The following is a 27,313-nucleotide window of genomic DNA, read 5'->3' as shown; positions in this document are numbered from 1 at the left end:
GGAGATCCTGAACAAGATCACAGCACGGGTGACACGAGTTCAATTTTTCCGCTTTTTCCCCGAGGCAGAAAGAAAATTTACATTCCATGGTTGACAAAACGACAGTAAAATTACAGCTTAGTGATTGTTCTCCACCTCCCATCACCACTATAGCAGCTATTTCGCGAATTACCAACTCACTCTATGCGATTTATAGTTTAATTTTTACCTCAGGGAATTTATAATTTGATCTAGTTCGTTCTGTTCGAAGTGTGTTCATCTGAGTTTCTGCTAATCAATGCCACTAGATTGATCGGGAATCGACATCAAACAAAAGTGCAAATTTGGACTACTTAGGTCCTTTTGAAAAGCTCGTAAAAGGGAGGCGTGAAACTGGGGCAAACGTGAAAGGTTCTAACAATAGGTGAGAAAATAACAGATAATAGGACAAAAGACGGAACAACGGGACAAACCAATGCTAAAAGCTTTGAAGTCCAAGCAGCGCGTTAACAATCGAACTCATTGAGTTGTCTCTAGTATCGTGGGATTAAAACCTTGCTTGAACCTTTTGCGTCCTTGTTGCTCAATAAAAAGCGCACTGGACAAAAAAATTGGCACGGTGGACCCGAAAATCCAAATAAAATGTCTTGATATATATATTTTTATGTTTACTTTTTCCTATACTAAAGTAATAAACCAGAGATAAACAGTCGTTGCACGCCGAGATCCCCGCCTTTTTTTCAGCATTTAACACCTGATCAAAGGTACAGGAGGAGTTCTCTTCCTGTATTTAATACTAGCTTCGTTTAAATCGTACAGCACTCGAACGTAGCACATTATTCGATGAAAGCACAAAAGACGCGAGAAATTCGCCACCGGAACCTATCACTTAGAGCCGCGTAAAACGAGGTAATATTCAGCGTGTGAATAACAGTGCAAGGTGCTTCTGTATAAATCCCCGTGTTTCGATATAAAGGCTTTAAATTTAACCATTAAAAGGCCGCACCTCTTCCGTGCTTTGTACATAGAGTTGGCTAGCAGTATTTGAGGCGAGCACTGAGGCTTTTGAAATCTCTTTAATTGCACTGTGCTTTTTATTCTAACAAAATGCAGGGTGTAAAGAAGAACAAGCTCACAAGGAAGCACTTGCGCTTTGTGTTAATTATATCTGCAGAAAATTCAAAACAAGGGAAACAAGAATTAAAATTATCCGAAAATGAGTTTGGATGAATAGATTGAGTTCAACCAAAGTTCTCTCGTACATTACGCAAGTATTCTGCCAAGCTAGCAGAGAATCTCTAACTTAGCAATTAGCCGAGTATTTCACCAAGTTTCCTCTGAATAATTTATCACTCCAGATAGTTTCTAGATTGTTTTTCTTGCTTTTAGACTATAGATGAAGTTATGATAAAAACATATATTCCATAACTTGCACATGTTTTAGGAGTTGATGATGTTTTATTCTAGTTTATAGCATTTAAAGATACATGTGCGGAGCAGGGCAGGTGGAGCAAACAACAAACAAGCATTTTAAAATCGCTTTATGAATTTACTGTTTTTGGAAAATGTAGTCATTTAGCCCAATTTTATTATTTTACGACTTCATTTGCTGGAGGCATTTAATTCAAGCAATTTACATCAGGAAAAAATAATGGAAGGCTCAAACTCATTTTCATGACGCTCAAACAAAATTATGGAGCGGAGAATATGTTTCTATATTCGAGAATAGATCGTTGGTTAAAAGTTTCTTTTGAAGAAATTAGGATCATACAAACAGCAAAACTAATACTTCGAAAGGGTTTGTATTCCAAAGTTTACCCAGCTTGTGTTTCCATGCTTTTGCTAAGTATTCAATAAACAATTCCCGGTGTGGCAATATTGCCGTTGGAGCCCAAAGCCCACGAGCTCAGTATAAAGTACTGACATTCCCGATCAAAAACAAAAAAGGGTCGAGTTTGCAAAATTCTCAATTAGGTGGAAAAAAGTCCAGATTTCTCATTACGAGACATCACTTGTGCCTCACATTCTTCGCCACTGACTGACCAGCTAACAATCATTTACATAATTCCTACTCTATGTAAAATAGCACTTGATATTGGTAGCATTGTGATTCACGGTGGCAAGTGGAATAAAAAAATCCTTGAGCGCCAAGATGGCGTAGGTTAAGCACAAATACAGGGTTATCAGTGCATAACAGCAAAGAAAGCTAGCGCCAAGCAGTATTAGTGCTGTCTCGAATAAAAGCTTTGGCATTTTTCCAAAATGCAATCTCAGCTCTCCACAAATGCAAAAAAGAGGTCTATTCCCCTGTGACCCTAGCCCGATAGGTAAACCACTTTCGTTAACTGATGATATGTTTACCGCGTTAAAACATTTATTGTTTACTAATGACTCCACAACAAAACTACTTTTTTCAAGCAATCAACAAGTTATAAAACTCCGACTCCTCCTCCAGCATTGCGAGACAAAATAACGCATATTAATATGCAACCGTGAGTAAACGTGAATGCCTAATTCATTGGGTTTTTCTGTCTGCTTTTCCGCTTCAATCGTATTTTAATTTTATACAAGAAGCCACCCAGTCAAGCAAATGACCAAAAGAAGCAAGTGAAGTGCTTTGTCTTAGTGTTGCTAGCCGCCAATAAGAACGCGAAACGGCAAGGTTGTACCTGTTTCGACGCATCAATCACTGAATAAGATGGTTCTCGACAGTACTTCTTTTTTTCAGAGCATTCAAGGAGAATGGACAGGAAAAGGGTAACAAAAGCCCAGTGCACAAATAAAGCTAATTGGCTGTAAAAGAATCCAAAATAAAACCGGGTGGACTCTTGGTTTCTCCCGGATATTACGGCAGGAAGTTTAAAACCATGAATTTTAAAATTATTTTAAAAATCTTGCCCCTGGCTATCCACGTGTGTTGACTTTATTTGCATGAGAAACTGTCTCGGGTACTCAAGCGCACATCCGTTTGTAATCAAACTTTTACACTTAAGTTAACAGAACTTGAAATCCGGTCCTTAACGTCAAGGAATACACATCAAATATAACAGCACGGTGATGCAAGAAATTGATGCACATAGTTAAACACAGTGACGTTCTGATACTATTTAAGGGTATGATGAACGTATATCGTGATTAGCGCCTGTGGAAAGTTTTCAAATTCAAGCACAAGCGGGGGCGATATTTCGACGGATTTGCCAACGAGACAGTGTTGCATGGATGAATAAGAGCTTCAAGGATGTGCGTCATCAAAGCAAATTACTTCTCACGCAAACGTTTTTCACCCATTTTCATTTGGGCTGAATTTGTTTCGATTCTTTTGGATTCTTTTCAATTTTGCAATCGTTTGTTACCTTATTTCATTGTGTCAATGACCAGTTTTGTTTTGAATGACAACGGATGATTCATGTTCCTTCTGCAACCCGTGTGGTGGTTTCTCTGTGATGATATTTTTAGCTCCATGGTTTCAATCGCCTGAAGGCGTCCTTATCGAGGTTAGGAGCAAGTGTAGAATCGTATAAGAGTAGTCACGGAATCATCTCTCACAGAACATATACACTGTGTTTCAGTCCAGACCATCTTAAATATGATGTTCCTTCGCTGTCCTGCAAATGATAATTTCCACTGTGGCTATGCTCGTTAAGGAGATAGCTTGTAAGTTAGTCAACCCCGCACGCGACAAAAAAAATGTCAATATCAAAAATGATATTGTGTCTGGACTTGAAGCCTCTTGAGCTAATGGAACCAGTACCGATTCTCGTTACTCCAGTGTTGTAGATCAAGCTTCATTAGGCAATCGATATCAGAGAAATATGCCACATCATGGTAGAACACAAAGCCGGCATTTGCCTTGCTTAGGTTCGTGTGAGCAATGCATTTATTTTCAAGGTGAAAATACTGCTTGTCTGTCATATTCGCCGGTTGTCGCTGGTATACTTGACACTTGACATAGCTGGAGTGGAAACAACCACTGTATAGTTTTATTTAAAAGCAGTGTTATTTAAAGAAAAAAAAATCAACTTGAATCACTCCCGGCAGAAAAATGAATAGATAAACACGTCTGTTCTAGATAAGAGCTTCTATTTTCAGTAATTTTATTAGTGGTTGTTAACTACCTTTACTAGTATAGCATCTTTAAAAGCGTGACAACTTGTGCGTTTTCAACTTGCTCGCTGACAATCATCAATTGAAATCTAACTTTTTAACTTGTGTAATAACTGAACTATTCAGCACTTTCTAAATATATCTGAAATATAGAGTCTACCACATAGCGTTCAAAGTCCGATTAGTCCAAATAAACCGACAGCGCGTCTAAATTAAAGTTGAAGTTTTTCCCCGAGATTTTAATAAAATAGCACTACGTTAACGTTAGCAAGATGTTTTTACCAGTACCAAAAGTGCTGACTTTGTACAGATAAAAGCAGCCAGAAGTTGTATTTCAGAGCAGAAATCTCAGGAGATCCATAACAGAGGCAAATATCAACTTTTATTGATAGTCACACGTTAAACCCGTTATGCCTCAAAACAGGCATTTTCCATTGGGTATTAAAACAAAAGTAAAGTGTGTTTTGACGAGTCAAGAATTCTTTCTTTTTTTCTATACAGACTACTTGTCTAATTATAAGCTTATCAGATCTAGGGCTCTTTGATACGCAATTACCAAGGTGGTTCTTGCGCAATACATGGTGACTTTTGACCAACATTTTAAAAAATTGCTCAGGCACGAAACCGCCACTGAAATGTGATATTGCATTTGTGAATACAAGAGTACACTTTGACTACCACTATTCACTATGAATAGGTGGTTAAATTCTCATTCTCAATCACGAAAAAATAATAAACAAACACAGGTTCTCGCAACGTTCAAATGAGAATATCACGCTCAGTTTGAACGTCGGAATTTTAGCGCTGTCTGGGGAGAAAGTGTACTACTCCAATTGAAAGGCCAATCAGACTGTCTGGTTTATTCGTCTTAATTATAACTCAGCCTTACCTCCGAGAAAAATCTGGCAGGGCAATTTAGCTGTGGGTTGAGGTCAAATTTGAACTATTTAATATCTCAAAATCACTTGGCGAACCTCCTTTATTGTGAATCACTTATAGACAAAATCACCTGACAAGTTAAATCCGGAACTTTTCATCCTGAACCCTCTCTGAAAGGCTTCGAATAAGCTATCAGATTTCTTTAATACGATGTGTTTTTGAATCTCAAAATCTTGCAAATTTAGATAAAAGAGCTCTGGGAATCCCCTACGGTTTGATTAAGTAAGCAAAATGAGTAAACTTTTTAGGATGGGACTAAATATCTGTGGTAAGAAATAACCCTTCGGGGTTATTTCTAACAATGCGGGTTAGCCTATTTCAAGATAACGGTCTTCTGGATTCAGACAAAATGGCTCTGAGTATCCCCCCTCGGCTTATCCAAGCAAGGGGAATTGATAAAATTACAATAACTTTTCACTCAAGAGTATAAATAGGTACTATCCCACGAGCCTTCCCTGAGAAAGACAAAATTTTGATTGGAGCGAGTAGCTACAAACTTGGTCGCTCAAAGTTAGTTTCTGGCCACAGTGTGAGAAGATTTTAGTTTATGATATTTGCCTCTGTTAGCTTAAAAATGTATAGAATCTCCATAAGCATTTTAAAACTTCTAAATTTGGAAAGTGTTGTAGGAACGCTTAACTCTTGGTTTCTTGTCTATCTAAGCAAACTGTATCAAGCTTTCCGTTTTCCCGACCTCTCAGAAGGTGATAGTCCTCAACCTTAACTTCAGAAAAACAAGAAACAAACAACAGAGACATCTTTGAAGCTTTCTTGTTACTGACCATTTGCGAAAAGTAATCGACTAAGTTTCCTTAGTTTTTCTTCTTTGATCTAGTTTTATTTTTCATTCAATTTCTTCTTATTTATCTTCACTCTATACCATGCAGTTCAACCTTTCACTCTACTGCCTCTCTCCAAAAATGAGATGTTGTTGGCTTTCTTCAAGTGTGCCATTACAATTCTCAAATATTGAGCCGTTGATTAAAACGATGAAGAGGGAAGTTAATGTTAGAGCTAAGTAGTGGAATGATAATGCTGGTTTCAACATCACGAATTACGGAATGAAGGCACCATCAAGGAAAATAGAATCAAATCTGCAGCCGCAATTTGTACCGAGTTCCTGAGCACAAATCGAAAAAAAAAAAAAACATCGTACTAACCAAATGATCCTCTGTCAATCAGAATGACTCGACTATCACCAAAGTATCAAAATGAAAACGCTAATGATAATAATGATGATTGTAATAATAATAATAATAATAATAATTTTTGTTATAACAACAATGACAATTTGACTAAAATCCAAATCCTACCCACATACTACATTGTTGAAAAAGATTTATTTATGACATTTTAAAATTTTATGATAACATTGTCAACTTTGTTTTATTTCCTTAAAAACCTGTGCCCAGTTGTTCGAAGACCGATTAGTGCTAACCCAGGGTTAAATTTTAATCCAGGTTTCTATATTTTTCTGTTCAAAAGCCGTTTTAAGATAATTTTCCCAATTCCTCTTATAGCATTCAATCACCAAATTGTTAACGAATGGAATTTAAGTGAATTTAATTTTAAAGTTTTCAGATCTACAATTAAATTTTACACTAACCCTGGGTTATCTTAAACCACCTTTGAACAACCCGGCCCTGATATTGAAAAATGGGAAAAAGATAAAATTTTGTGTACAAGTGAAAAAAAAAACCCGAGTGACTTACATTTACAAATGAAAAAGGCAGACTCGTACTGCTGTCTCTATAGGGCAAATAAAAGAGTTTACATAAAAACCACACCATTCCAGCCAACACAGTAAAACAGTTCTTTCGAATGTTTATAGTACGTCTCCTTTTTGGTAATAATAATATAAGTAAAAAATAAATAAATAAAAAGTACTAATTATAATAATAATGATATTAACGGTGTACCTGAAGAGATTAACAGAGATATGGACAGGTTCCCTGTCGGATTTTAACCGCTACTAGACAGTTTGCCTTACCGGTGATTACATATGCTGCGTGGACCTAGCATTGGCCGCTCACTGAGTTACAAAACTTCGACAGAGAGACCATAAGGATCACCAGCGAGAAAAGGAGGAAAACACCCACCTAGCTTTAAGCCCACTCTGTATTAACCAAGGGAAATAGAAGGGCGAGGTCTACGTTCCGTTGAGGAAGAGTACAAGCTGATCAAGATAAAGTCTACCATCAAGCTGTACGAGTATGCAGACCCACTGATAAGAAAAGTCCGACAATTTCAAGAACGAGCTTATCAGTGAAGCGCATAGGTTTGCAGGGGAATTGGGGATAACCTTGTACTTGGCCTCCCCTTAACCATCGTGCAGTCTTATGCAAGAGCCTGAGACAAGGATCTAGGGACAGCAGATAAAGAAACATCTAAGGCGACGGTTGCCGGGAAAGCTTGAGGATCAGCCCTGGCAAGGAAGTCTTCTACAAACGAGACGGCACGATGAACAACTCAGTATTAGAGGTTATTTAACATGGCTGAGTGAGTGGATAAGTGGCCCAACCCACTGCATTGCTGATGTTATCGAGTTATAGGAACAGCTACCTCCTACTAAAGTCTACCTGGCGATCAAGACAGGAACATCAAATCAGAATGACAACATCATGATGCAGACTGTGAGGCAAATCCCCAGAAAGTTTGGCAGACGTTCTGACAAGTTGTTCAAGCCTAGCACAGACAAAGCACTTGGAAACACACATCGCTGCACCGAAGGTGCTTTTCTTTCAGATGCTTAGACAACTCAAGCCCGTTGATACTGTTCCTCCGTGATTTACATGTGCAGACCCCAAGCCACTCTCCAAGTTACCAAAAGCAGAAGCTTATTGAGATGTGTCGGTGTTTCCAGATCATACGTTTGTTCAAGCCAACCGAGTTGACGATCGCCCTGTTGACCACAATATCAAGAAATTACTCATGGTGGAAATGAGCTGCCCTTGGGTGAACAACCGCGCAAAGAAAGATACAGAGAAGACTGGAGTTACCAAGACAATACCTAGGGTATAAGATCGCTCAGCTAAATATTACTATAGATGAGCTGAGTGGGTGGTCCTAAGATCTGGAGAAGATGACAAGCATCTTTAGAAAAGCAGGAAACCAAAATTTTGGAAAGAATGAAGAAAGTGGTACTAAGCACCACTCTCAATATAAACAGACTGTTCAAAGTCACGACCCCATGAAATTGGAACATCTTACTGAGACTTCTAGAGAAGTTTTCAGTTGAATGAACTTTTATTCATATATTCGTGATTTTTGGGGGACCCTCTGTGTCTGTGTAGCAGATAAATCACGTAGTCACGCCCTATTTTTCTATGCATTCAGAAGTTTTCACTGCATATAATAACATTAACAAAAATAATAACAATGATACCACAACTACTAAGATTATTGGTAATGAGGTTTGTTGGTCATCTTGACAATCGATTACGAGAGAATGCCTACTTCAGTCAAATCTGACACGCCGTAAGTAGCAAATGGTAAGCACCAATGCGTAAACTATTGAGTTATGGATGCAAGCAGGTTGCTAAGCGCGAAATTAGAAGCGTAAGAGTCGCACGAGACGATAGCCAAGAGCGACTCTAGCTTCTTGAGTGCTTAGCAAACCTCTCAAGTGCATCCATAACTCAATAGTGTACGCTGCGGTGTTTACCATTTGTTTTATAACATAACATTCATACATTGTAGCGAAAGAGTTCCCCTCTATTTAATAAATCTTACGTTACCAGACAAAAACAAGCGCGCAAATGGTGGACACTGTATTGACCAAACCGAGCGCGCGCTTTACATTGTTATGTTGTAAAGAACCTTGTTAAGAGAAAAAATTGTACTCATTCAACCTCCCCATTAAATATATGTTGCTCATTACGTATGCTCCTCCTTTTGGTGACTTGCGCTCTTCATCGCAAATCCCGCTTCTTCGCGCTAAGAGCAGAAATCACAGGGAAACGCTTAAATTTGCGAAATATCGAAGCCAGTTCAACATCTCACTGTAAGGCATATATCACTTTTTAAGAAGGTAAACAGTTTTAAGCGTCCAGGATATGGACAAATCACAAAGTTCCTGCTGTATTTGACTGAGTCTTCCAGGATAGACTTTAAGTATCAAAAGAAATGTTATGGAATCGATAAAGCTAAGGGAAAGCACGAAGCTTTTCCAGTCCTTTCCAATCACTGCTACTTAATGCTTCTGAGTTCAACCAACGAACGATCGTGTCCTTTTTCTTTTCAGCAGAGTCCTCATCCATCTCTGCGAGTCCTAGTTCATGGCATATCAATGCCTCTTGGGTCAAACATTTGCGAGCCAGTTTTCTGGAATCCAAGATATTATTGTCGTCCTTTATTCCCAAACAGCATGTTGTAACAGAATTGTCGCTGCTTTTCAGAGCAGATAAAGGTCTTTTTAGTGAGTCATCAATTTTTGTGCCGACAAGAGCGCGAGCAGTAGAAGGGTTTTCGCAGATCTTGCTGTTTGTTGTGTAACCTGTGTTCCACTGCTTTGTATGCATTTCACTGCTCTTTTCTCCTCCTCGTAATGAAAGTGTGCGTACCCTTGTGTTCACGGTCAACTTTGGCAGTGCATCTTTCATTGGCGGCAGTTCTGCCGGGGCACTGGTTCTGCGAGGTCTACCTACAGCCCCATTCCATACGTGTTTCGTGTCATTCTCAGCACCTCTTAATACGATGGGTCTCTTCTCCCTATCCATCTTAGTAATACCGTAGGACAAATCCACCCTTTTTTTCAACAACGATTGTTTTACAACCACACGGCCAAATGTTTTTTGTTCCATTACGAGTTAGCTGCAGACTTTAATTACCGTGACTCTTAAATATACTGAATAAATATGAACTAGTTACATTACTGTCACTTTTGCGTGAGGTAATCACAACATGTCAGACGTAGTTAGTCAAAAAGTTTGCGTACAGATGATTAGTGAGCATCTCTTAGCTTAGGAATTGTTTGTTTAGCAACCGCTAACATACCTCCGCTATTGAAATTTGTACACAAGACAATTAGCTTCGGTACACAAAGAGAATAAAGGTGTTTTTTTTTAAACATAAAATGTACAAAGCTTATTATCCTAAGATTATTTCACTTTCTTATTATCGTACATGTTCTTGTGCTTTCATTAATCACTCAGAAGACCAAATTGCAAGATACGTTCACTTGGAAAGGTTTAAATAATTTTTCTCATTTATGGTTATTTCAGTTGTCACGTTGCGGTCGTTACTCAGTTTTATAAAGATCTTACAATTACACCGGTGTGTATCACGTTAAGATGTAGAGTCGATTGACCGAGCTTTTTCAAAAAGTAACAAAAGCATTTTCACAATGTTTTTAATAAACAAGCTATTTAGATCTGAGTTAAGGCCAGGTAAAACAATAAATAGATTGATGCTTTAAGAGTAATAAATTGCTAGTTTACAATTTCAACTAGCGCGACAAGTCAAGGTTTTTTAATTGCATGCAAATATTGGATCCTTTGGGAAATAAACAAACATGATTTAAGAAACCTTATGCGAAAAAAGAAAACATTGACTTGCTTTGGTGTAAAAACAGAATAATAAAACTTCCAGTTTAAAATTGGTTCTCAAAAATGTAACCCATAATATTTTCCATGTTTTAGGGCATAATACATTTTTCAGTACTTTATGATTGAACTTAATTGTTTTAGAAGTCTGTTAAGACTTCTTAATTTCATTCATTAAGCGGCAAGGTTAAGTCAGGTTAGCTTGTTAATTAAACCAAATTAAGTACTTGTACTTTAAAGAGTTAGCAATGAGAAAGCCTATGTATACCAGGTGCAAAATGGAAATAATAAAGATTGGACCCATTTTCTCCGATTTTAAGGTTTAAGATCCATCATGTACTTCCAACACTTGGGTTGTGTATATACTGAATAGTCAACATAGTTGGAAGGGAAAAAGAAAAGAAAACATCGAATTCTCAGAACTGGAAAAAAGAAAACGCTTTCAAGTGATGCCAATGCAAGAATACAACTGCGCTGCTTTATAAATGTTGTACAGAAGAGAACACTCTCTGATAAGCGGAAATCATTTAGATTGCAACTCAGCTGTTCAATTACGACATTTTGTCTGCCTTGACACTTAGGCCCTGTCCACACGTATCCGGATATTTTTGAATCCGCAACTTATTCTTTCCGGATACGAAAATATCCGCGTCCACACGTTATGTGATCACAGCGTATTCAAATCGAATTCGCCCGTCCACACATATTCGGATTCACTCCGGATTCACTCTAGTACCCAGGATGACTCTATATATATTGATTACGAGCATGCGCTGCAGCATTTAGCAGCCGCGGGAATTCGATGTCTCAGTTTACGTTCAAACAGTTAAAAACATGTCGAAATCAGGCAAAAAAGCTAAGAAGAATGAGGGGAACGAGCCAGAATCATTCATATGGAGCGACGACTAGGTAGAGTTAATAATAATAATAATATCGTTTATTTCGGACCACTTGCAGCCTAAGGCTGAATTACTGGTACAGTTTTAAAAATATACACACTGGAAACCTAAATAAACAAATACACACAATACTTTGCACAGGTTGATACTTAACGGTAACGAAATTTTTAAAACGCTCACTTCTGACAAGTGCGCGGTGAGAAGATTTGCCTGATCGCAGACACATTTGCGTTGTGCTGTGAAGTACCCGCTCATGAATAGAGTCGTTATTGAACGTGACAATATAGTACAAAGCCGCAAAATCTATGGAGAACATTGACTGGGAGTCGTACCAGAGTAAATGTGGTTATATTTTGGATCGCTTCGTAAATCACTATTTGCCTTTTATCGGCGGCCATATTTAACTTTGCGCGGTAAACACTGGCGCAAATTTTGTGAGGTCATCGTATCAGAAAATATCGGGATCAACCGTCCACACGTATCCAAAATGTTATCGGATTAAAAAATTTCCACTCTGGAGAGCGGATTAAAAAAATATTCGGATTTGCTTGCGAATTCGCCGGATACGTGTGGACGATAGCCGTACCCGGAACGAAAAAGTTGCGGATTAAAAAATATCCGGATACGTGTGGACGGGGCCTTAGAATCAGTGCTTCAGATGGAACCTAAGAAGTCTGAAAGCACTGAATATTTGATCTGCAAATAAAAAGACAGATCTTTTAGAAATGTTTAGTTACTTTCATTTGACTTAAGTTTGAGACCTTTCCAAAGCGGAAAAATAGTGGAAAGCGTGGAAATATCGGCACGTAATAATGTATGTCACAGTTTTGTTGGGAACCTTTTCAGCATTGAGAGTAAGTCATTACAGCGGAACCACCATCTTTGTTTTATTGACCTCGACTAGTGGTGCGACGAAGGGAAAGTTATTGTGACACCCTGTTATTTTTGTAAAGTTTCCTTCACAGCAACTGTATTAAAAATTGCGTCCATCTGTTATTAGGCCTCTACAAAAGTTTGCACTGTAGAATCTCGAGATCAGACGCACAAATGAATAACAAGTCTCCCAATAAACAAAAGGCATATATCAGTCATTAAAACTGAACCCTCAATTCAGGGGAACTCTGATCCTAATCATTCTTCATCTTCTTCTTCCTATGAAAGTGTTTAATGTAAACAATAAATAACAAACTTGCGAATCCCATTCCTGTGCAGGCTCTTACAACGTCCTTCACAGGAAAAGGCAAAGGAGCGTCGACGACAAAAACCACAAATTCGTCTGTCAAGATGCCGAATGTGTAATTCTCTTGCACAATTTGAGCACGAAAATGATACAAGCCTGAGCCTTCAAACTGTATAGAACTGTTAAGACTCTGTTCAAGCACTGGTGACGATATTCCGACAAACGTAAGATCACTCGGGGAGAGTACTATGAAATCTTTCCTTTGATTCAGTTCTTCGAGATAAAATGGGAAACGTAGCGGTTCGTCTTCTTTATGTTCTTGTGAGACTACAAAGCGTGGAGTAATTTTTTCACTGAACATAACGCGGTAAACAGTATCGATGCAGTCTGAATGCTCAACAAGAGAAGACCCTCTCATTTGCCTCGTACATCCACAATCAGAGCGAAATTTTTTCCCTTTGCATTGTTTATATCGAAGTGTCATTCTGGTGATGGTGTATGTGGTTTTGTAAAGTGGTTTCTGTGGGTCGACGTTGTAAGCATTTTCCGACATTGGTATTGCTTTGCCTCGTGAAGAAGGAGTTCTGTAGTTGGAAGGTACTTTCATGTTCCTCACTATGCCTTTAGAATCCGTTATTTCCGAATCTAAAAAGGCATCAAGAGAAAATGATGTAGGATACAAGAAACGTAGCTTTTTATCCGGTGGACAACCCCCGTGCACAGTGTAAGATGCCTCCTTGCATAACAGAGAAGCAGTTTGTTCTAATCTCACAGAAACTGATGATATTCCAACGACAAAAGGTCTTTTTGTTAAAGTAACTCGGAGAGTGTGATTCATGTTTTGGTATCGGTAAGATGACTTCACATAAAACAAGGAAGGTTTCCCAATAAACAACCTCACTAAAGGTTTTTCGGGATTGTTATCTGCTACTCCTTTAAATATAATGCGGAGGGTAAAGTTAAGACTTTGCCCAGAGTCCAGATGGTAGAGTTCTAGCTTACTGGGTGGGTCTTCGACAAGGAAATGCCGACAGTCGTCTTCTGCCAACCACCAATCATGAAATTGAGGCTTCGGAATATAAGGTGTGTAGGAATCATTACTAACTTGTGCTTGGTAAAAACCCCAGTTGTTGGTATAGTTACCGGGCTTCAAGTTACCAGGGTTCATGATTTCGACTGAGGTATCGTTGACTGAGGTAATCAAGCCCCACTCGTGGTCAAATTTTAATATATGCCCAATAAAATCTCTTGAAAATGAGAACTGATCATTTACCTTCTCTGCTATAGCATGATTAACATCCATTAGGCGCACTTGAAGAACTAGATAGCTTAGCGGACGAAAGCCACGAAAAGGACGAAAATCCATGAGGTACCACATTCCTTCTTCAAAACATTCAGTGTACATTTCAGAACTATCCCATGACGTTGGTAGCCTTCCAGTGGCAGATGAAAGACTTATGCACGTCGTAAGAATCAGACTTACCCCATTGAACAGAAGAACTGTCTTACCGATGTCTGCACCTCGCCAGCCCGAATCGTTTCCTGAGTTCTGCAGGTGCAATTCAGCATGTGAACCCGTAATATTTACTTGAAGGGTGTAATGGAGTGCTGGAGAGTCTGATCTGTCTACAAGACCAAATGGTTTAATGACAAGAGCAGTGACAGGCGCACTAAAATCACTCGAGGGTTTGCTGTCGTGCACCTCAGTTATCAAAGCTGAGCCCCCACTTTTTGTTCGCACCACGCGTCCAACATCAGATTGCTGAAACGAGTCAGAACAGCCAATCTGATCTGAGAAAAAGGCATCTCCGCAAAAGGCAAAAAATTCTACTTTTCTTTCAGATACAAAATGAACAAGAAGAGGCCTGTGATGGACAATCCTGTCTGCTTTGATCTGTGAGGCTAGATCGATACTGTAAGTGTTGAATTTCAGTGCACTTGATACGTTCTGCACGCAAATTATGTTGACCGACTTATGATGCTGGAAATAAGGCAGCTTGATGGAGCACTTGGAAAAGGAACCAGGTGGCTCAATGCGACTTACTCGCGGAATGCCTGACCAGCCACTGTACACAGCGCCAAGACTTGTAACCAACGCAAATGCGTCTCCTAGGGGATTGGTAAAAAGTGCCGATACAAAATCACCGCGGAGCTGTGTATCCAGTATCTTCTTAAACGAGTTTCCTCCGTCCAGAGATAACCACACCTAAACGATCCCAAACTAAGTTCATAAATCGTTTCTTATGAAATCAATTTCTGATCGAACCATAGTAGTACAATGAAACGTATCGCAAGAAAGGTTTCTAAGCTTCACTTTTACCTTAACCCGTGAATGGGTCATAAAATCAAGTTATATTTGAGTTAGGTTAAATGAGCTTATTTTATTATATATTTTTTCTTATCAAGATATCATGAATTTCTCAACAGAGATGCATAAAATTATAATATTACATCCTACGAACTTAGTGTTGGCCTTGATTAGTTTAGATCTAAAAGAAAATTTAAGAAATAATTCTTTTCGTCAGAAAGCAGGTTCATTCCATCTTGGATCTTTCTTACTGACGCCAATGACTACAAATAGCTATCGCTGCTACGCTATTGCCCCTGTACGTATTAGCCCTATCATAGAAACTACAACATAACTCAGTTACCGAGAGGTGAACATAAGAATGGCGAAGGTTACTTTATTACTTTTCCCTCTCCTTCTGCTACAGTAGCGAATTATCATCATATATTACCAATTCAAAACAGAGGCTCAGGCTGCTTAGCCTCCAGTGCAGGTGTCTTATTAGGGAGAGTTAACTTTAAAAGCTCTTGGTCGTTTACTCGACCTGCCGTGTTTGATTTAGATTTAAAGTGGAAGGTGGGGGAAGGGGCGGAGAAAGATAAAAATTTATTTCTCTCCCCAGCCTTCCGCTGCCGTAAAAACCAAAGATGGAAGCTCTAATTTCCAACAGGAGAATACTGAGCACTCGCTTGCAAAAATTACACCTACTCTGCAAGGTGCTGGATATCATTTTGTTTCCAATGGCCGATTTGTGTTCTTTTAAACTTTGACCTCTTACCTGGGATCCATAGACGAAGATAACATGAGTGTGAACATGTAAATTAATCCTTTTAAAATTGACATGATTTGGGAATCGAAAAATGGCCTGAATAGGTTGGAATGTCTGTGGATGAAGTACCGCGACCAAACACTGTACCTGTGAACATAGTAAAACGATATAAACATTGGAAAAGTCAATCGAGCCCTATCTGTCATAAAGTTCATAACAACAGGGATTGTTGAGGCTGTGAAATAAGGAGATTTCATACATGACCGTCAGCTTATTTAAACAGTTTCGATAAGTTTACAGGATTCCGTCATGTTTGCAAGACATATTTCTGTTTGGAACTTTTTCTGAGACCTTGACCTACGGTAAAAATTACGTGGATTTTTTAAATCCCCACGCAGGTAGCCTTTCTTATTAAAAATTACTTTTTGAATACATCATTCTTCGTCGTACTCATTATTTTTCCAAAAAAACAAAAAAAAACAAAAAAAAACAACAACAACAAACATACACATCATGACCCACTAACAGATATTGCATGCTATAGTTTAGCAATTTATAACATCAGAATACTCCTCAGACAGAGCCTCAGAGCCTCTACCTTAAAAGGGTCCTTCATGAGCAAAACCACTGTAGCTCTTTGAATGTCCCACGTGACACCAAGAACTGCGAAAGACTTGATTTGATCGGGAAGCTCAATAGAGGACCATTTATCAAAGGGAGGCTCACTTAATAGAAGAATAGAATGCTCTCTGCCAGCCGGCGTATAAACCAAATGTGCTGCATGCTCTGTGATCAATATCTCTTGTCCATCACAGTGAGCTGTGTGATGCAACTTGATTCTATCACGTTCCACTGTCCCATCTTTGAATGCTTGCTCGATTATCGGATGTATATTAGACACTCTATGAAACTGGAGCTTTATAGATAAGGAAAGTATCATAGACCTTGTAGTTAATGCAAATATCGATAATTGTTTATCATTACAATAGATCAACTTGAAGTTGAGAAACGTGTTTAGACATGACCAGCGTTTACCGCAACGTCAAGCATCCCTTATCTACCCCTCATTATATAGATATTTTTTATTTCTGATCAGAAAAAAAATACGAAATCAGATACTGAGAACATGTCGTTTGCTGAAAACACGTTTTCATATCATTCTTAGCTTGTAGTATTATGAAAGTTATTCCCCTTAGCAAGTTTTATTTTTAAGTCACTTTTACAACAACTTTTGATTACAAGTGTTGAGTAACAATTGATATAAAAAGTAGCAATCATTCTATGGCTTAAACTACCCACCAATACTGTCAACAGCCTCTGATAAGACAACCGTACCTTTGTTTTGTTAAATCCCGAAGCCTCATTGATTGATTCCGACCTTAGAACACCCTTTGAGGTTACTAGCAAAATGCGGTTGCTAAACAAAGCCAAGTCCAAAATTAACAGTCGTTCACAACTGGCAAATGAGCTTTCTTTGCAGATAGAGTAGTTGTCTGGCTTTCCAGATGAACGGTGAAGGAGATCATACCAAAGTGTTGTGTTTGATGTGAAACTTCCATGAGTTACAGCCATGTAGCACCCTGAAGAGAGACAGTGAAAGGTCTCTGTAATTCATGAATCTAGCCTAATATTTACAATTGTGTAAGACTACTTTTCATTCAATTTTAACGAAAGTAACACTGATTAATACACTACGGACGAACATACAATCAAAAAAGTGTCAACCAAATGTGAAGAATCCGCAGGAGTTTTAAGCTGATCCATGTCTTTTAGCTGCTGGTGCTTTAACTGTGAAGATATTTCCATTCCTTCAGTGAGAGATACTTTTATACCCCTTATTCGAACAATTAGACGAAAAGGAGGGAACTGAAAACGTCTTAAAGGTTAGTGGTAGGAAATGGGTTTCTAACTTTGTAATATAACAACACCAAACACTTTCCCATATCAGTGAGTCTTCAACAGTTTTAATCATGTTCGTGGCTCAGCTTCAGACTATTTTTGGAGTACTGTATTCACGGCAAAAAATTAAGGTCACAACTAATTTTCCATCAAATTACCTGTAAAGGACTCTTTCACCTCAAACACAGGAACCAAAACTGCGAATCCTGGAGTACATGGATGCTGCCATACAATGACATCTTCCACAACTGGAATTGCGTTCTGGTCTGATAGACTATCTCCGAATTCAACGGAAAATAATGGGTCGAAGTCTGGTATTATAAGATTTCCCCATGATTCAAACAAATTGAGGCCTTGCCCAAGTTCTACTCTGAACTGCCACGGAATTCTCCCTTTGCTTTCTTCGTGGAAATGCTCCGATAGTTCTTCCTTTGAAATATTCATCTTCCAGTAAGAGTCTTCGTCTTGAATGAGCTCGTTGAAAAAGTAGGATTTCGACCAGCCCAAAGTGACGATAGTGATAGTTGGAGCCATGCCTTGCGAGGAATACTCATTTACTAACACATTACGCGAGTTTTGAGTATCGCTGCTACGATTTCTCAACTGACAGTAAACAACAAGAGATGCAGACTTGAAATAGAGCAGGTTATAAGGCTCTCTAAATTGAGATGAAAATTCTTCAAATACGACGGCTTCCACACTTCCCCTGTCACCAAAGTCGATAAACGCATTGCTGTGTTGTTTCTGGAGCAATATTATCACAAAATGAAGGGCTAAAACGAAGAACCTCGAACTGGAAGACATTGTGCGTTCGAGCTGCCGCGCAGTTTACCACTTCATTCATCGCCTCACATTTTCCCGCTAAATCAAAGCTGCAGGTCGGCGACGCGATGACCCATTTGGCGCCAAAATGCTACTTTCTTAAGTTCAGCGGTTTTTAAGGACCCATTCCAAGCCATCTTCCACGACGTGCAGCAGCTTGGTCAAACAGTTTACATAAACTTTGATTTTTTTCAAGTGTCAAGATGGCTTCTTGCTACAACTAGATAATCACTTACTGGCGTTAGATTCAAACAACCATCTATAAAAAAATCTTTCCACATCGTTGTGGAAAGATGTAGAAAGTGACCATTTCTATGCCCCTGGATGAGACCAGCACAATTTTGAAACACCAGCTGCTGCTGGCGCTGAAGTCCTGGTATTTTTATTCAAAATGAGAGGACAAGGAATAGTCACTAAACTTGACAAATTTGAGACAAAACTGTAAAAAAGTATTAAATAATGTAATGGTCTGTCAGTTTGTTGCATTCGTATGGCACTATATATCAGGCACTAGTATAACATTGTTAAAGCACTTTAATATCTTGTTGGTGTAACTTTCCCATAGTAACTTTATTACTAAGGAGTCATTTCCTGCTCTTCTCTGACGTGTCACCCCAAGTGAATCCAGGTGGTTGCATAGGGGACTGACAATTTTTTTCGAGAGAGAATGCAAAAAAAATAAAGTTAAACAATTTTTTTTCTGTTGTAGTCTATCAGAAGTTTTTCTGGCTGCTTGTTCCTGATGACAATTTTTTAGTCTAAAAAATTTTTTTGCTTTTGAAAACAATTTTCCCTTGTTTTTCCCCTCTCCAAAAATGTAACTTGAAGAAATTCAGTCCCTATGAATCCATCCCATAGTTGAGGCAAAATACTGAATGTTTATAAATTTGTTGATTTATCAAGATGCTTGCTGAATCTTTGCAACCTTTCTGTGTTCCTTTGCTCTTGTTTTGGGGCATTGCATCTCACACCAACTGACTGGCACCATTGCAGCACCTATATAATTAAATGAATAAACTAGCATGAAAAGCCCATACTATTATGACCAATTTGACATCTACTTTTTATTCATACACTTAAAAACTTGATTGAAAACTTTGTCCGCACATTGAACCAGTGCTTTTCTGTTTGGAAATTTGATCATAGAGTACAATAATTTTAGATTTTGACATCCAGGACAAAAGTAAAGGCACAAAGAAAAAAATCCCAAAGAAAAATACCTTTGTACACTGTTTTTGAGAAATGTTACAATGACTACTACGTTATTCAAAAAGTAATGCATGGCACATTTCTTCATAATAATGCATAAAACAATCAATATTTCAAAATTACCTACCCACCAAATAGATGGGGGGGAAGGGTTAGAGACCAAAAAAAATTTCCAACAGTGACACAAACTAATTGTAAATTGAACTCGAAATTATTGAAGCAGATCAATCCAGAAAGTGGCTTCCCTCTATTAAGTTGAAAATTTTGTGAATGTGAAAAAATAAGTCCATCTTACCACTCTCACTCTTGGCAAAAATGACTCCAAGTTCGTTTTCAGCAGTTGAAAGAAGATATGTTTGGGTATGAAGAGTCAGTACTTTGGCCAGTACTATATCACCAGGGCGGAAGGACTTGTACATTTCAACTCTGTCCTTCTCGGTTGCCCGGACATCTTCTTTTCTGATTGTTCCTTTAAAAGGCTCTTTTAAAGAAGTTGTCTCTACACCAAGAATTGCTACTTTGCAAAACCTTGGGTTTGTGCTCGTCACCTAAAGTAAAAAAAAAAAATTAACAGCTTTACCAGGAAGGTTCCCCTACCTCCTCATTACATCCTGACCTTTGGACCCCTATGAATGGCTAGTTTCTGATCTCTCCTTAGAATCGCATCCTTGAATAAAATCTTGCATTCTGATTGGTTAACATAGCAAGGTATTTAGTGTGGAATTGCAAGGTGAAAAGGAGGCTAAGTGATATTGTTTTGCATCTACATACACCACGTAACAACTATCTTCAAATTGTAACACTGACCACAATTGCGAAAAAGTTATTCAATTATACAATTCAAGGAAAATCCATTACCCAACTCGTGAATACTGCATTAAATAGCACTTGAACACCGATATCACACCCAATTTAATGCAGAATTCCCTGGTCAGCTGATGAATTTTGCCATAGAATGTCACCCCAAATGAAAGATTTAAGAATATAGGTGAACAAAGGGAAGAATAAATGAAATAATCATGAACTAGAGAAGCTCTTGATTGTTCAAAAAATTCTCCATTTCAGCACCTGAGAAAATGTAATAGAGAACAGTCAATACTGATGTTAGGGTGTACATATTAAAGGTTAACTATATACATCCACCATCAAGGAGCAATTTTCTCTTATATTACAGCTAACAATTGCTTGTGACAAGGTCTCTCCTATAACCTTTAAATGAGAAAAAACAGAGATAAAATCTGAGCTTTATCACCCCGCTCATAGACCACTTTCATAAATGGCTGCCAGATTAATATTCTTTTGTTTAAATTTAAATTAGCCCTTCTGGCTTTGTTCTCCAATACAAAATTCAAAAGAATACATTATCTCAAGTGAGGCCAGAAGGGCTAATTTACATTTAAACAAAAGAATATTAATCCGGCAGCTATCTATGAAAGAGGTCTATTAAGGTCACTCAGTCCCACAAAAAAAAAAAATAAACTCTTCAAACAAATTTGCTCTAGTTATGATACCGTAATTGTAAGTGTGTGGTAGATTACAATGATGCATACTCTGTACCGGTAATTTAAAAGCAGTTCAGGTAAAAATGCTTTGAACTAGTTTCTTCTGACTTCCATTTTGTTAGATGAAATAATCGTACTTCATAAACAGAGAAAAATATGAATCCACCAAGTTTGAAATAGCTTTGACATAATTTTCATTTTTACCTGATTTTGTATCTCTCCTGTAAGACTTTTTTGAACTTTCTGGGTAAAAGACTCCATGCATCAGCCAGAAATTTGATACTAATCAATAAACTTTCTGGTGCAGAAATTTTCCTACCTTGCATGTGACGACTGAACCAACTTCTGGCACTATGTGCTTTTCCTCTTCTCTAATGATGTGTATGATAGGTTTCTAGATCCATATTACAAAACACTGAAGATTAATTTGTGCAACATGAAATCAGTAAGTCAGTTTGTCCACCAATCTGTACTGTCAGTCAACTAATCTATCAAAATGGCCAATAAGTGGGTGAGTTATGAGTTTGTCACTTGATTTGTAATTCAGTCAATCAGTCAATCCCACAGGCTATATGCCATCAGAACGCTCAGGCACTGTGGAGTGTCCCAAGCTGACATTGTCGGGGTGTACTGCACACTTATAGGCCTCTTCTAGAATATGCGACACCTACATTCACCAATCTTCCATAGTATAGGCCCTAGAAGTGGTCCAAAAGCGCGCACTTGCATTTGTTTGTAACGAACAAGTTTGCCACTCATTGAAATCAAAATGTATAAAAATCCATTATTTACTATTGTATTTTGTAAGCTTACTTTCATGTATACAATTTGCTTACTATACCTGTGATTCAGATTTTCTGCAAGGGGTATAAATAAACATACCAAACCAAATGAAACAAACAAATCAATCAAGCTCTTCCCTCTTTGACTCCCAGAAGTAATCAACATGTAACTTCTCCCTTGAATATCCTTACATTATCCAGCAAACAGGTAATGAGAATACTCAAACTTATCAGGTAGAAGTTGTTATCTTGATCTAAAACCAAATTCTTGAATTTATTTTGAAAGGAAATGCATAGCAGCTAGAGGGGAGAATTAACCATTTAACTCCCACAAGTGATTAACAAGTAACTTCTCCCTGTGATATCCATACATTATCCAGCAAACAGGTAATGAGAATACTCAATCTAATCATGAAGAAGTTGTTACCTTGATCTAACACCAAATTCTTGTAATTAATTTACAAGAAAATGTGTAGCAGCTAAAAGGGAGAATTAGCAATCAGACAGTTGAAGTTAAAGGTCAGTAACCCTTTTAAAATCTTAAGTGATGATCATCTAATTACTCATTATAGCAACACTGCTAAATCATTCAGTTTTGATTGCTAGATGAATTCTCCTCGTAAGTACCAAAGCAAATGAATAGAAAGGAATACGGAGAATATGGACACTGATGTAAGCAGGACTCACCACTAACTTTTCAAATTACTGGCCAAGTGGCTAGTGACAACTTAAACATCAGACAATTTCAGTTCATTTACTTAAGCCAAACTGGCCAATGGAAATAAAAAAACCACTGGCCAAAACTGAATTTCTACTAGCCTGTGGCTAGTTGGCTACAGTCAGTGGTTAGTGTCTAACCCTGATAGGGGTATAAAGGGTTCATCAATCAATTAATTGGATCAGTCAATTAAACTATCCATCAGTCATTCAACAGACATCATGTGGGTGTGGTGCCATACATGCTTTCTTACTTTGGCAGGATGTTACAAAGTGATTATTTTGATGCTCGATAAAATCTATTGCAATCAATAATTTTTGAGAGTAAGTAATCTATTAATAGAGAAAATTGATTAAAATTGATAGCTGAGGTTTTGGAGATAATCAATATTATGTTATGACAAAAACCTCACTTACAGTAAATCTGAGTTGATAATTATGATGTCATTTGTTCTCTCAGCCGAGTAAATCAATTTTATGGATAAATATCTGGGCCCAAATCTTGTGGTTGTTGATATCTATTGATTATTTTAGCTAATCGATTAACAATTAAATATTACCAGGTAAGATAGAGTAATGGATTAGTTTCCGATGATCGGTTTGTTTCGATTTGTAATATCCTGTCTCTGAGTTACGATCACAAACACTTTATATGGACTCCTTTAAGAGAAGGTGGACCTCATTCGTGCTCCTTCACGATCGTGTAAATTATCGTTTCTGGCGTCGACAACTTGACCAAAAAATACAATTTTCATTTAAAAAAACGCTGCCGTTACGAAAGGCGTTTACACAGTACTTTTTTGCTGCATATCTCTAATATTGAAGTCAGATATCTCAGGCTTAATAATAATTTAATATTTATATTGCGCAAATTAACACGTGGATATGATCAAATGCGCATCACAACACTTTTCGGGGAACTTTGGCCGGACTGCGTCAAACAATCGAAGGAAACTTATATCATATCAAGAAATCTCACAAACCTCTACACTCTCTTGGTTTTGCAACTGTTTGTAACCAGCAAGACTAGCATACACATATCCATGGCGAGTATAAGTTCCATTTCCTGCTTCATATTGTTTAAAACTTCCTAATCTTTCCCCAGGTATCACCACAGCATTATCATGAACCGATACCATACTTCGTTCATCCACTTTCACAAGTTCGAGAAACTTATACCAAGGTTATTTGACGATGAATTTCGTCCGCCATTTTTAACTTCTGGTAACACCGCTGCCCGTTCAGTTGAACAGTTGGTTGCCCGAGGTTGCCCCGCTTTTTTCCAGGTCTCCACGACGGTCGCCAGGACGACGAAAGAATACTGACTTTTTTATTCAAAATGGCGGCGTATATTGCTACTCACGACCGCTCCGTGTTATCCAAGCCTCACGAAGACTCCAAAGTTTCTGTCCTACAGAATACCACTCACAAGGATATCTTGGGTAATTTATTTTTGAAAAAACTGTTGCTATAATTGACAAATCGGTCGAGTATTTAAATACTACTTGTTGCAGTGTAAACGGATCGCGGAACCAGCTAGCTAATCGTAATAAGATGTTTCGTGTTCTAGGATTTATTTTTGAGTTTTATACCGAATGTAAACTTTTCTCAGAGCCCTTTATTAAGTTTATTGAGTTAAAGCAATATGGATCGTGCATTGAGTAGTTTTCACTCCCTCAAAAGTATGCTTTGGCCGCTTACCCTTTCGGGGGTAAAATTTTGTCGCTGGTACTGCTAAAGGTGAGGTAAAATCCGGATTCGAGCTAAGCTGAGTGGCTCAACCAGTCGTAGCCTCTTACGTTGTTAGCTAGGCTCGTCACTGTGTTTCGCACACTATTACTGGTAGTGAACCTTAAAAGAAGGTTGCTGGATTGGACCTCATACTCTTTGAGGGCCTCAAGTGACAGCAACTAGAACTTTATTTGTTGTAAGTGAATGGGAAGGGAAAGGGCTGGAGGGATATGGAAAAAAATAAGGGAAATTGAAGGGACATCTGTTAATTGTTAATCTGGGAAGGAAGGGCAAGAGGCAAGCCAAAGCTGTGTAGGGGAGTGTTGAGGGATTTTGGAAACACAAGATATTCACCCCCCCCCCCCCCTTTCATCAGCAGGTGCTTACTGGGAGGCATTGGTATTACATTTAGATATCACACGAAGTGTCCTCTAACAATGTGTTTGATATTGTTTACATAAATGGTTTTTGAAGAATGAGATGCTTGCACAAGATAGATGTGTCTAAAAAGCACTTTCAAGAGCTTATTGAATGAGTTTAAGAAAATATGGTGTTTAATTGCAGTACTTGGAAATGAACTGTATCAAAAGACAATCGAGGAGTGTGAGAAAGAAAGGCAGCAAAATGTGACAGAAGTAGAGCAAAGAGCTTGGCGCTTAGCTTCAGAAGAGAAAGTAAGAGCTCTGAAGGCAGCCAAAGAAGCTGCTGAAGTGGAACTGGACAAAGCTTTGGCAGCAGCCAAGAAAGCCCAGGTGGGCATTAATTTCAAAATGGTGCATTCAAGGGGCATGATAGTATGGGGACCAGGGATGGTATAGGGGGGAGCAGAAGGCAGGAATGGTGTAAAGGCATGCAAGGACTGTGTATGAGGGGGAGGGCAGATATGTTGCAGAGGGGGAAATGGGAATAGCAAACAAGAGGAGGAGCAGAGATAATGCACTAGCAAGAGTTTGCTTTCTCCAGATGTGGGTTTGACCTGATCTGAGTTTATTTCATGAGGGTTGAGGTTGTTGTTGGTTCTTGTCCTTAGTTAATAGGTTTTTCTTCAGAAATTACTTTTTTTTTCCCCTGATAAAACTAACACTCTGAATTCCAATGTTACTGGGAAAAAAGTGGATGAAGAGCTGATTGTTTGAATTACCACAGCTAAATTCCAATTTAAATTTGTTAATTTATTTCCTATTTTTCTTTTTCACAATGGGAAGTTAAGGATTGGGAAAAGAATTTGAACAATCCAGGTTTAGGTCTACCACTGGACCAGCATGCGAGGTCTTGAAAAAACTGCCGGGAACGTGCTCCCTTCACAATGATACCAGCAAGTGATTGATGATAGTAGTCTCAGATGAGAAGAATTACCCTTGGGCCTGTCTCTTGCATTGCTAAAATTTGGGTTGAAGCTCGTTATTTGTTAAACTGTCATGGTCAGGAATGCAAATACTCGGGTATATGACTGTGTTATTTAAAGCTACAATGAGCACCAAGGGTATAATTAATTGAAAGTATTTAAGGGTGCTCATTTATACTCATTTACCATAGTCATTCAACACAAGAAAATTAAAATTTTCTTGCTTCATCCTTATTTTGATTTCATCCTATTACTGCATAATTTATTGTTCACTCAACTTTTGTTGTCTATAGGAAAAGGCAGTCAAGGCTGAGTCAAAAAGAGTAGAAGCTCTGATGAAAAAACTGGCTGCTCAGCAAGTTCAGCAGGAAAAAGATGACGGTCAAAAGAGACTGGAAGAGGCACTGAAAAAGGCCAGAGATGAGTTTCTGTTAGAAAAGGCTGAAGCTATACAGAAAACAAGGGAAGAAGAAAAGGCTATAGCAGCTGATGAGGCAAAGAAGGTGGCTCAAGTGGAAGAAGACAAAAGAAAACAGTTGATTCTGGCTGCTGAGAAAGAAAAACAGGTAGAGTTACTGAAGTTTCTCTGCAAGGTATTAATTTACATTTACATTCTGTGGCCAGGAGTTTTCATGCATCCTGGATGGAATGGTACTCTACATGTGCAACTGTGGTCTATTCTAGGTTATTCCCCTTTCCCCAGCATTTTTCTAAGTTCCCTGGTAAACTGACAACTCTAGATGGGGAAGCTAAGGATTTTGGTGATTCAGTGATTCTCTACTTCTCTTCACAATCTTCAAAATATTATTTTGCTTCCCGTTTTGCAAAGTAAGCTCGAGAGCTATGTTGTAACTTACTTTGTCTTGGCTTTCCAACTTAGCAAGCTTTGAAGAATCTTAAAGAGAGATTAAAACAAGAGGAGAAACAAGCAGTGAAGGAAGTGGAGGAAAAGTGCAAAAAGGAGGAGGAGAGCAAACTTTTGCTACAAAAGGAGACCCACGAGAAAGAAATAAAAAAGTTCGAAGGTCGTATTGATGTGCAAATACAGCTGAAACTAGCTGCAGAAGAGGAAACGGAAAGAACAAAAGAGATGAAAGGAAAAGTGGAAGAAAAGTTGAAGGACACATCAACTGCTTTTCAAAACTTTATAGACACAACAAAAGGTTTCAATCAAGGACAAGCGGACTTCTTAATTTTGGACCCATTGAAAGACATTTCTGAAGAAACCTGATTTTGATTTGAAAAATAATTAATGCTACATACTTTTTTTGTCTATGTATATTGTTAAAAATGTTTGCCTGTATCATCTGAGTTGTAAGTTGTGCATCTCTCAACATTGTATGGATATTTGTTTTTGTGTAAAGAATATAGAGTTTAAGTTTTGATTTAATTACTATCAATTATGGTGATCATAAATGTTTTGCATGAGTAGTTTGTTTTAATGGCTGCATAAATGATTAAATATTTCAGAATAATTTCAGAAATGATTGTGGTGAATTCTCTTTGCCCTTTAACTCTGAAGATCTCATAAATAATTCTCCCTACTGTCTTCAATTCTTATGTCACTTAAGAGAATTTGGTATTGTATTGACTGACAATCCCCTGA

The 27,313-nt window shown here is 38.1% G+C and overlaps 3 protein-coding genes across 3 annotated transcripts; 1 reads left to right on the top strand and 2 right to left on the bottom strand.

Moving 5' to 3' along the window:
• Positions 1-11,475: 11,475 nt before the first annotated feature.
• LOC111325149 (cation channel sperm-associated auxiliary subunit beta) lies at positions 11,476-18,653 on the bottom strand. Its single transcript, XM_022928888.2, has 5 exons — positions 17,758-18,653; positions 17,036-17,280; positions 16,299-16,616; positions 15,710-15,847; positions 11,476-14,850 (listed from the first exon to the last, which is right to left on the bottom strand). The coding sequence occupies exons 1-5, from the start codon at positions 18,401-18,403 to the stop codon at positions 12,592-12,594; spliced, it is 3,606 nt and encodes a 1,201-aa protein (XP_022784623.1). The 5' UTR covers positions 18,404-18,653; the 3' UTR covers positions 11,476-12,591.
• Positions 18,654-18,937: 284 nt separating this feature from the next.
• On the bottom strand, positions 18,938-23,890 carry LOC111325152 (exosome complex component CSL4). Its single transcript, XM_022928891.2, has 4 exons — positions 23,615-23,890; positions 21,452-21,526; positions 19,926-20,178; positions 18,938-19,417 (listed from the first exon to the last, which is right to left on the bottom strand). The coding sequence occupies exons 1-4, from the start codon at positions 23,768-23,770 to the stop codon at positions 19,320-19,322; spliced, it is 582 nt and encodes a 193-aa protein (XP_022784626.1). The 5' UTR covers positions 23,771-23,890; the 3' UTR covers positions 18,938-19,319.
• A 37-nt stretch (positions 23,891-23,927) lies between these two features.
• On the top strand, positions 23,928-27,191 carry LOC111325150 (uncharacterized). The gene is made up of 4 exons (XM_022928889.2): positions 23,928-24,073; positions 24,927-25,114; positions 26,001-26,273; positions 26,588-27,191. The coding sequence occupies exons 1-4, from the start codon at positions 23,971-23,973 to the stop codon at positions 26,936-26,938; spliced, it is 915 nt and encodes a 304-aa protein (XP_022784624.1). The 5' UTR covers positions 23,928-23,970; the 3' UTR covers positions 26,939-27,191.
• The last annotated feature ends 122 nt before the right edge of the window (positions 27,192-27,313 follow it).

The sequence above is a fragment of the Stylophora pistillata genome, chromosome 1 (genome assembly GCF_964205215.1).
Source record: "Stylophora pistillata chromosome 1, jaStyPist1.2, whole genome shotgun sequence".
Lineage (NCBI taxonomy): Eukaryota > Metazoa > Cnidaria > Anthozoa > Scleractinia > Pocilloporidae > Stylophora > Stylophora pistillata.
This window is presented reverse-complemented; position numbering and strand designations above follow the sequence as displayed.